This window comes from Setaria viridis, chromosome 1, assembly GCF_005286985.2.
Source record: "Setaria viridis chromosome 1, Setaria_viridis_v4.0, whole genome shotgun sequence".
NCBI classification, from domain to species: domain Eukaryota; kingdom Viridiplantae; phylum Streptophyta; class Magnoliopsida; order Poales; family Poaceae; genus Setaria; species Setaria viridis.
Genome location: NC_048263.2, coordinates 39,073,470 through 39,083,798, shown reverse-complemented (window position 1 = coordinate 39,083,798; position 10,329 = coordinate 39,073,470). Strand labels below are relative to the sequence as shown.

Genomic DNA, 10,329 nt, shown 5'->3' with positions numbered 1-10,329 from the left:
CATAAAAAAAAGTAGCAAGGCCAGGAGAACTGTCATGCACATGTTGATTGCTGAATTGACGACTCTGCTAGCAAAGAACACATCAGATCAACTGATCAAGGAGGAAGAGAAAGTGAGCAAAAGAAATTGCTAGAGCGAGAGAGATTGGCGTCTATACAAGCATACATCCAGGCACCAGCCCTTCAGCACAGCATCCATACAGGGCTCGACGTCTCTGCGTGCCGCATGCAGCCGGCCGTGAGAACTCAGTACCCGACGGCGACCACCGGCGCGAACGCGGTGCCGAAGGAGCAGTCGGCGCCCGCCGGCCCGCGGATGGAGCTGATGACCGCGGCGCCCTCGAGGAGGTCGTTGATCGCCGTGGCGTAGTAAGCGCGCAGCCGCCGCAGCGTGCGCCGGTACAGCACCGCCAGCCACCGCATCCGGAGCCGCCGAATCGCGCCGAACAGCCTCCTCTTCCCGCCGAGCCTCACCACCGCCATCTTCTTCTTCTTTCCCCCCGCCGGCATCGGCGGCGCCGCCTCCGCCCCCGCCGCCCTGGCCACCGGCCTCCTTGGCACCCGGAACTGCATCGCCCGCCGCGGGACGCGGACTGCCGCGGGCTGCAGGTCGCCCATCTCTCTCGCCTCTTCCCCTGCTGCTTGCCCTGGCAAGGAGGATTGATAGCTATCAGGCTAATGGACAATGGTATGCGGTGGCCGTGATTTGTGTAAGCGTATGAGTAGTTTACGATACGGTTAAGCTTGCAGCATTTGTTTATAGAATGGGAGGTGGATGGGCAGCTCTTGGGAAATGGTGAGGTCAGATAAGCCGGCGTGAGGTGTACACATGTGGCCTGCAAGTCTGCAGCCCTGCATGAATGGCTCGTACTGCTGCTATTACCAGCTTAATACGCAAGAAAACAAGGAAAACATCTTCCTTAAACTAGTAGGAGTGAACAGATTGGTAATCTAGTTACCTACCAGTAACTAGATAGGTAAACATGCGAATTAACTAGCATCAGGTTGCGGTTTAGATGCACTCTGCCCCCAGCTTTCAGTGGTGTGCTGCTGCTGCGTGTGAGAGAGGGAAGAAGAATTTTGTCCTGTTCGAGTGTACGTTGAAAGACAGCGACTGCTTGTGGACTGGAAAAATTAAAATTCCATGCACGAAAGTGCATGTGTTGCCAATTAATCTTGGCTCGATATCAGCCACTCCCAACTTCTCGACAGTGACATCTGAATTCTGAATTGTGATGTGGTCATGAATGGTGAGCAGTAGAGTGATGTTTCATATCAAGCTTGGTGGGATCAACAAGCCAACTGAAAATGTGATTCTGTTATCTGTGGATCATTGTCTTCTTGTGATGAGCCGTGGCAGCATAACTTGTGGAGTAAGCATGCTTGCATCGGAGATGATGGGTATTATAAAAGAAAAATTCGGTAGCATGCGTCAGAGCTTACCTCACTGGTTCAATCGGAATGCATGACACACTGTACAATACACACCAACCGGTAGCACGTGGATGCTCCGTTTTAAATTGTAGGTTGTTTTAGATTTTTTAAGCTAGATATAGTGTATATCTAGATGCATAATAATACCTATGAATTAAGAAAACTCAAAACGACCTGCAATTTAGAACGGAGGGAGAGTATAATTCATTTGTTTATAGTATCAACCACTAATCTCTAGAGGGTCAAAGCTTCATGTATACATAAGAAACACATGTATGGCATCATCGATCACATGCACAGCGAGGATTTGCTACTTACTCCTTGTTTTAAAATATTCGGTGGTGTACGATAGCTCTGGGAACAAAAAAGCAATAATTAAAATGATGGTGCGGGATTAACTGTTTCTTTTTCACGAAATCGGTATCCGTTGCTGCTGTGTGGCTCGCGATCGCGAATCTATGTTTCTCCAGAGAATACGGCCCAGAAGTAATCGAGCATTTCGAAACCCCCCAGACGAGGCACACACGTATTGATACGGCCCACGAAACGAGAAGCCCACGGCCCCGAGTTGCGATGGCCCAGCTTGACTGCTTTCCTGTACAGATTTGTGCTAAGAATTTTGTTTTCTACCGTACTGAAGCAGTACAGATTTGTGGGAGGGGGAAGAAGATTTTAGTCCTGTTCAAGTGTACGTTGTACAAAATGCGTCAGGAGAGAAAGGAACAAAAAAATATAAAGGACGAATTTTGTTTTCTACCGTACTGAAGCATTTGTGTCATCCAGAGGGAGACAAGGAAATGTTTTTTTTTTAAAAAAAAGAAGAAGCCGGGAGCTCTGCTGTTCAATTGAGGAAGAAGCAAAGAGACTCAATCGCCATTCATACCAACCACACAAAAAATGCAGCACTTATGCGCATCTTATGTGATCAGTGTCTTATTTTGCTCTTTGTTGTTCTATGGTACTGTATTTTGCAAGATTCTTGGATTTGTGTTCTTTCCATACATTTGACACAGTTTAGGTCACCGTTCCATTGAAGGCGAGGCCTAACACACGCAGGTTTATTTTGACCTGTCATCATGTTTCTATTATTTCTACTGCTGACATGGGGTAGGCCTCTTGTTTCATTCATCTGATTATTTCTGGGATCGTGTTTCTATTATTTCTACTGCTGACGGATGAGTAAGTCAGATTGATGATCTTTTCGTCAAATCTGTGCCCTTTTCTCTTCACATACAGTCATGTTTCTTTGGCATCACTTCACTTCGACCTTCCTATATTCTTCCCCCTGCACCAAGCATATTGGCATGGCATGATCTCTTGCCGGCCGGCCCAGATGACAGTGACACAGAGATGCTCATCCCCATCTGGTCCCGCTGTCCATCTCATTTTCTCCTCCGCTAGCTTTGTCGGGAGACGTGGAATCGCTTCTCATCCGTCCTTTCACGTACCCCCAGTGGCCCAGTGATCCCAGAATCCACTCCACTCACCGACCCGTCCACCTACGTGCGCACGAGGCCCCCTTTTCGCCGTGATCCCGTCCAAATTCCTAAGTTTATGGCACGCATATTTCGATTGGAGCCCGTAGCCCCGGCAGTGACTCTGTGACTGCAGCGAATGCAACGCTGTTGCGTGCGCGCGTCCTGAGCGTGCCATCAATTTTTTCGGTGCTCTACACGTCCGCCGTTTCTTCTACGCAACACCTGGAGTACGTACCTCTTACCTGTAGCTAAGCCTAACACCGCCATGGTCATAGAAGCACGCGTGACACGTCCTATCCCCAGAACAAAAAAAAAGGTCACTGTCCCCGTCGGAATGCTTAATGCTCTATGAGAAATCGTTAGAGGTGGTACGTACATGCTGGTAAAGTGTGCAGCAATAAATTGACACAGTAGTAAGCACGGACATGCTCAGATTGTCTAGTACAAATTTCGGATTCAAAACCCTGGCCGGACGGCCATGCTCAACAGCTCAAGCATACGATACAGTCATTCATAAATTTATCGCCGATATGATTTCGTAGTATTGTCTTCCCAATTTTCATTGTTGAAAAGCATCTCTCAACCAATGCAATAGCAATAGGATGACAGACCAGAGAAAAATACTCATCCTTATTTGTAGCCACCATCATGTTAGCAAGCTCAAAAATAGTATTCAAATTGGCAAATCTTTCATCAGCTCGCACGTTATAAATGTATATATGAAGCTCACGACCAAGATCTTTTAGTTGTGTTGAATCAAAATAAACAAAAACACTTATCGACCTTTTCACTATACTCTAGCCAATCGTATGCAGTGAACCATTTAGGTTGACATCGACGTGGATGGCCTGCTATCATTGTCTCCGGACACTTAAAACCAGGTGGTGGTTTAAAAGGGCCTTTGGTCAAATACTTCCGCCTTATATCATCTTGTAGCTGTTGGCCTATGTAATCTGATATTCTCCTTCTATCTGCTGGATCATGTTACAGCTCATCAAAATTTACCTCATGTCGTGAAACCTTTGAAGAATGATGAGTAGAACGATTGGGGTTTGATGCACTGTTATCTCTTCTTGAAGTGCTTCCATCAAGATTCCCATCATTGCCGGCTGGGGGCAATTTCCTTTTCAAGAATTGACGAGGGCTTGGGGTTTTGTTGGCGTGGACATGTGCTGCCTGTGTGGGCTGCTGGGCAGCCAGGCCGAGGCCGGCCGGTCCACCGGGGTCTGCATGAATTTTTATCGGGATCCAAGCTAGTGAAAATCGATAGGTACAAGAGATTCGCCAAAAATCGTCGGGTTCGGGGTCGGGCGACCCCGATGGCGACACGCAGCTTCGCCCCTGTCCAACGGATAGAATGCGGTCAGAACTTATTTGCAAATAACCCCTACTTTAGATCGCGATTATCCTCCCATAAACCCTCGATCTTTATATAAACAACCCTATACTGGTTCAATATTTACATAAAGACCCCTAGAAATACAATTATTTGCATATTAGTCTCTTATTTGCCTCTGCTATCCCTATCCTCGCTCTTTCCCCGCGACCCCCTTCCTCCAGTCAGCCGCCGGCCGCCCGCGACATGGAATCGACGGATTTGGAGAGCAATGCAATGGTGGAAGCAGATATCCAAGTCATTCATGTCATCCTCGTGGCCGTACTCGTGCTCCTCTCTTTCCTCCGCCGGCGTATGCATCCATTCATGGTCGTAGCTCCTCACCTTCCCAACCTCCGGCGGCGGCTGGTGCCTTGTTGCGGAGGATTGATGGAGCCCAAGGGTGAGCGGGTTCAGCAATCATGTGGATGCGCTCAGTCTCCGGAATGCCACGCTGCTCAACCGCGCTCTTTGTTGCTCGTGGCCCCGTGCTCGGCGGTCAGACCACGTTCAGTGTCTCCGACCCCGCCGCGCCGCCGTTTGGGACAATCCCATGCAGCTCCTCCATGAGCGGAGGTATCTAAAGACTACTTCTTTTGCGTTCGATTTGGCTATGTCAATTTGGTGCAGCTGAAATTAGTTGAAATTGGATGCAGTCTGCTAGACCTTTTGTCTCATGCATCTGTGAAATGATTCAGTTGGTGGCTGCTTGCAAGATTGCGGCAACCTGCAGTAGACTGCTAAGCTTTAGTTCTTTCAAATTATATTATTGAGTGTAGAAAGGGCACGCACTGTTTCGAAACCGCATGACTTTCATATTGAATTTGTTTTTCCGTGCAATTTCATCATTATCAAACAGACGAGCAGATGTTTGCATGCTATCGCTGGTCACATATAAAGTATGCTTAAATGATTTGGGTGCCGGAGATCTTGAAATCTATTTTTACTCTAGAAATGGATTTTATCACATTTGCAGGTGGTGCTCGCCTCCCAGCATTTCATATTTGTGTTGGTGCCAGCGATCAGTTACTTACAGCAGATTGGTACAAAGAACACGGTATGCTCCTGCCGATGTTTTTTCGTGTTTACAAGTTGGCAACCTCTATGTTTAGTTAGATTTCAATTGGACTATAACATCTGGAAAGTGATAAGAGTTAGTGTTACCATCCTTTTTATTCCGACATAGATGGATCAGCATTCTTGTTTTCCCTCGTCTGTACTTTGGGCCTGTAATCAAGTTATTTTCTTATCTAGTGCTTGTTCAGCACTCTGGATGATATTTATTACCACTTGGCTAGGTATTGAGCTTATTCTCGGAACGAAGGTAATTTCTGCTGATGTGCGCCAGAACCCAGAAGACATTGCTTACTTCCATAGGGGAAGTTATCAGCTATACAACTCTTATTGTTGCAACAGGTGCTCCTGTATGTTGAGATTCTGTTTGTGGTTATGTATGCTCAGCCTATGCTATTTTTGGACTTAACATGTATCCTATGTGTTTGCCAGGAAATCGATTTAGAACATGTTATTTTGCCTGTTTAAAATGTAGGCTTGAAGCTTGAAGAATTTGGAGGTAGTGGCTCAAATGCTGAGAACGTCTGTTATCTGCGCAATATTGTGGGTGCAGATAAATTAGTCAGTGTAATGAGATCATTTCCTGGAGGCAATGCTATTGTCATTGGTGGTGGATACATAGGAATGGAATGTGCGGCTGCTTTGGTTGCCAACAAGATAAAGGTTACCATAGTCTTCCCTGGAAAACACTGCAGTAAGTAGATTTATGCTATTATTTGATGAACATCTGAAGTCTGAATACTATGACTCTTATATACACATCAGTGATTAGCATCATATACACACAATCTCATTTTTCTCACCTGTGTTTAAATGCCAAAATATATGTGTTGATTTTTCATTTTCAGTGGGTCGTCTGTTTACACCAAAAATTGCTGAATTTTATGAGAACTGCAGTTTCAAAAAATCTATACTTCAAAAGGAGTTACTTTAATCAAAGGAACTGCAGTTTCATCTCTGGAGATCTCATCTGGGAAGGTGAGTTTCAGTTTGACCGTTCCATGAAACTTTTACAGTAGATGATTTCAATTTGAAGATCAGGTATATTCAGATTGCCAGTAGGATGTACATTAACCATCTCCTTGCACTTTGCAGCTTTTCACTAGAAATCTGAAGTTTCAAGCAGCTTAGTGCTAATCAAATGAATCAGTACCAACTACCATCAACACTGCTCTGCTATATCTGAAAGTCTGAAGGTGTACTTCCAATCTGATTATCTGAATTTTCAGCAGTACTTTTTGCGGGCATGCACATGGCTTGTCTCCGATCTCAACATGAAGCTGGATAACAAACCAGAGAATTTCAACGTTTGACTCGATTGATAGTTGATCCTCCGAACCTAGGAAATCTCCAAATTTTGCCCATAGGAGATTCCGATCACCAACTTCAAGTCAGGATCCCGGTTCCAACTCTATAGCCCCACCTTTCTCACCGCTGCTACAAGGGGATGATCGTGGAAGGGGTTGGAGGCGACGGTCGCTGGCTAGTGGCTACGGAGAGCCAAAGAGTCCGTTTAGGCAGACGACTTGGACGAAACTCACCAAAAAGGGAAAAAATTTGCAAATTGGTAACAAATCAGCCTTATGGGATCTGGACTCGGAGATGAAAATTTTGCCTTATGGGATCTCTAAGGACATGTTAATTATAAAAGAACAAATTTTAAAAAAAAAATCAAAAAACAAGAGTCCAAGTTTATCACCTCACTGATGTCACTGCCATGTCAGAGACTCTCACGGTTCTACTACCTGAGCTCAGCGTCCGCGATTTCTCCCACAGTTCCACATTAGGACTGGAGTACCATTACTAGTGTAAAGCAGATCACTGTCCCTGTCGCGGATGCATCACGCAAACCCTTGAGGTATCCATTTCAGCATTGTACAACTTATCTTGCTTGCGAAGAGCGTAATTCCTTTTATTACGTACCCGCCACTGGCCACGTACATACTCGGTGAAGTCATAAGCCATCTCGGTGTTTCACTAACAAAAGGTCAGGGCGAGCAGCCAATCACAACTCGGTGAAGAATTCCAGAGCCTGGGGAAACCAGACGGCAAGCTCTTTTTAGTCCCAGCAGATCCAGCAACCAAACGACAGCGTGGCGAATCCAGGGTCCACACATTGCATCGGGCCCACCCTTGTTATATTATCCCCAACCAACCCCCGCCTCCGCACTCAACAGCAGCCTTGACCAATCTGCTCCCGGCGCCATGGCGAGGATCAGGGGCCCGCGTCTCGCCGTGCTCCTCGCTCTCGCCGCCGTCGCGGCGGCGGCCGCGGTGGGCGAGGCGCGCTCGCAGTCCACGTACATCATCCACCTCGCCCCCGACCACCCGGCGCTGACCGTGGCGCGCGCCAACGGCGGCGGCGCAGCGGTCCTCGGCCGCCTCCTCCCGCGCCGCCTGCGCGCGCCCCGGCCACGCGTGCTCTATTCCTACCAGCACGCGGCCACGGGCATCGCGGCGCGCCTCACGCCCGAGCAGGCGGCGCACGCCGCGGCCGGGGAGGGCGTCCTGGCCGTCTACCCGGACCAGGCGCGGCAGCTGCACACCACCCACACCCCGTCGTTCCTCCACCTGACCGAGGCCGCCGGGCTCCTGCCGGCCGCGACGCGGGGCGCGTCGTCGGCCGTCGTGGGCGTCCTCGACACGGGGCTCTACCCCATCGGCCGGGGCTCGTTTGCGGCACCTGCTGGGCTCGGCCCGGCGCCCTCGTCGTTCTCCGGTGGATGCGTCTCCACGGGATCTTTCAACGCCTCCGCCTACTGCAACAGCAAGCTCATCGGCGCCAAGGTCTTTTACCAGGGGTATGAGGCTGCTCTCGGCCACCCAATCGATGAGACCAAGGAGTCCAAGTCGCCGTTGGACACCGAGGGCCACGGGACGCACACCGCCTCCACGGCGGCGGGGTCGCCGGTGGCCGGCGCGGGATTCTTCGACTACGCCAAAGGACAGGCCGTGGGCATGGACGCCGGCGCGCGCATCGCGGCGTACAAGATCTGCTGGAAGTCCGGCTGCTACGACTCCGACATCCTCGCCGCCATGGACGAGGCCGTCGCCGACGGCGTCGATGTCATCTCCCTCTCCGTCGGCGCCGGCGGGTACGCCCCCAGCTTCTTCCAAGATTCCATCGCCATCGGCGCTTTCCATGCGGTGAGCAAGGGCATCGTCGTCTCCTGCTCCGCCGGAAACTCCGGCCCCGGTGAGTACACCGCCACCAACATTGCGCCGTGGATACTGACCGTCGGCGCATCCACCATCGACCGCGAGTTTCCCGCCGATGTGGTTCTCGGCGACGGCCGCGTGTTTGGCGGTGTTTCTCTATACGCCGGTGATCCTCTCAACTCCACCCAGCTGCCGTTGGTGTTCGCCGGGGACTGTGGTTCCCGCCTGTGCCTACTGGGCGAGCTCGACCCGAAGAAGGTGGCCGGCAAGATCGTGCTCTGTGAGCGTGGTAAAACCGCTCGTGTCGAGAAAGGCGCGGCGGTGAAGCTCGCCGGTGGAGCCGGCATGATCCTCGCCAACACAGAGGCTAGTGGCGAGGAACTCGTTGCCGACTCCCACCTCGTGCCGGCGACGATGGTCGGGCAGAAGTTCGGCGACAAGATCAAGTACTACGTCCAGACCGATCCGTCGCCGACGGCGACCATCGTGTTCCGCGGTACTGTCATCGGCAAATCGCCGTCGGCGCCGCGGGTCGCGTCGTTCTCGAGCAGAGGACCCAACTACCGCGCGCGGGAGATCCTCAAGCCCGACGTCATCGCCCCCGGCGTCAACATACTCGCGGCCTGGACCGGCGCCGCCTCCCCCACCGACCTCGACATCGACTCGAGGCGCGTCGAGTTCAACATCATCTCCGGGACGTCCATGTCGTGCCCGCACGTGAGCGGCCTCGCCGCGCTGCTCCGCCAGGCGCATCCGGACTGGAGCCCGGCGGCGATCAAGTCGGCGCTCATGACCACGGCGTACAACTTGGACAACTCCGGGGAAACCATCAAGGACCTCGCCACCGGCGTTGAGTCGACGCCGTTCGTCCGCGGCGCCGGCCACGTCGACCCCAACAGCGCCCTCGACCCCGGCCTGGTGTACGACGCCGGCACCGACGACTACGTCGCCTTCCTCTGCACGCTCGGCTACCCTCCGTCCCTGATCTCCATCTTCACAAAGGACAGCTCTGTCGCCGACTGCTCGAGGAAATTCGCGCGCTCCGGCGACCTCAACTACCCTGCCTTCGCGGCTGTCTTCTCCTCCTACAAGGATTCAGTCACCTACCACAGGGTGGTGCGCAACGTCGGCAGCAACTCCAGCGCGGTATACGAATCCAAGATCGTCAGCCCCTCCGGCGTGGATGTCACGGTGAGCCCGAGCAAGCTCGTGTTCGACGACAAGAACAGGAGCCTGGCCTACGAGATCACGATCGCTGTGTCCGGCAATCCGGTGATCGTGGACGCGAAGTACTCGTTCGGGTCGATCTCGTGGAGCGACGGCGTGCACAACGTCACGAGCCCCATTGCTGTGACCTGGCCGTCGAACGGTGGATCAGCCGCCATGTAGAGTGATGCTACCACTCTGGGCAGCTTGTACAGGGTCATGCATCAAAGTCGAGATCTCCACGGTCCACGCATCCAGCAGCGCCCTGGTTGTTTATCAAGGTGAGGCGCTGAGGATAGGATGCCTGATTGTGCGATGTGTGATCCACTCGACTGAACTACGGAATAATTAATGTCTTTTTCAACGTTCTGCCTCTATCGTGGCCCATGCTGCAGCTGCCATTTTCATTTATTACTTGGTAGGAGTAGTATCCATGGAACTTGCAAGACAACAAGCGCCATCATGGCAGATGGCGAGTGGAGAGGAATGAACAGCTTTGCAATGCTTGATCCTTGCGCTTGCATATTTGCAGTCTTTTACCTTTTATGCACCGGCATATTCATGAGTCACGCATTCTCTAATTGCATCGTGCGGTACTCTTCTT

General features: G+C 51.2%; 3 protein-coding genes across 6 annotated transcripts; 2 read left to right on the top strand and 1 right to left on the bottom strand.

Annotated features, from left to right (window-relative positions):
- Positions 1–25: 25 nt before the first annotated feature.
- LOC117840363 (uncharacterized) lies at positions 26–1,288 on the bottom strand. The gene has a single exon (XM_034720874.2). The coding sequence runs from the start codon at positions 615–617 to the stop codon at positions 246–248; it is 372 nt and encodes a 123-aa protein (XP_034576765.1). The 5' UTR covers positions 618–1,288; the 3' UTR covers positions 26–245.
- Positions 1,289–4,455: 3,167 nt separating this feature from the next.
- LOC117840292 (subtilisin-like protease SBT1.4) lies at positions 4,456–10,089 on the top strand. 4 transcript variants are annotated; one of them, XM_034720802.2, is made up of 6 exons: positions 4,456–4,862; positions 5,263–5,343; positions 5,585–5,702; positions 5,836–6,054; positions 6,209–6,338; positions 6,456–10,089. In XM_034720802.2, the coding sequence occupies exon 6, from the start codon at positions 7,566–7,568 to the stop codon at positions 9,906–9,908; it is 2,343 nt and encodes a 780-aa protein (XP_034576693.1). In that variant the 5' UTR covers positions 4,456–4,862; positions 5,263–5,343; positions 5,585–5,702; positions 5,836–6,054; positions 6,209–6,338; positions 6,456–7,565; the 3' UTR covers positions 9,909–10,089. The 4 variants fall into 4 exon arrangements, with proteins under 4 accessions (XP_034576693.1, XP_034576687.1, XP_034576700.1 ...); XM_034720796.2 differs by having other exon boundaries at positions 5,793–6,054; XM_034720809.2 differs by having other exon boundaries at positions 5,585–5,710.
- LOC140221698 (monodehydroascorbate reductase 2, peroxisomal-like) lies at positions 4,733–6,491 on the top strand. Its single transcript, XM_072291444.1, has 5 exons — positions 4,733–4,862; positions 5,263–5,343; positions 5,836–6,023; positions 6,258–6,338; positions 6,456–6,491. Exons 1-5 carry the CDS (start codon positions 4,733–4,735, stop codon positions 6,489–6,491), a joined length of 516 nt encoding a protein of 171 aa, XP_072147545.1.
- Positions 10,090–10,329: the final 240 nt, after the last annotated feature.

Excerpts from the sequence above, each read along its gene's own strand:
- LOC117840363 (XM_034720874.2), bottom strand. The coding sequence starts at position 617 with ATGGGCGACCTGCAGCCCGCGGCAGTCCGCGTCCCGCGGCGGGCGATG.
- LOC140221698 (XM_072291444.1), top strand. The coding sequence starts at position 4,733 with ATGCCACGCTGCTCAACCGCGCTCTTTGTTGCTCGTGGCCCCGTGCTC. Across the intron at positions 5,344-5,835 it reads AGATTGGTACAAAGAACACG|GCTTGAAGCTTGAAGAATTT; the intron begins GTATGCTCCTGC and ends TTTAAAATGTAG. Across the intron at positions 6,339-6,455 it reads TGGAGATCTCATCTGGGAAG|CTTTTCACTAGAAATCTGAA; the intron begins GTGAGTTTCAGT and ends TGCACTTTGCAG.
- LOC117840292 (XM_034720802.2), top strand. The coding sequence starts at position 7,566 with ATGGCGAGGATCAGGGGCCCGCGTCTCGCCGTGCTCCTCGCTCTCGCC.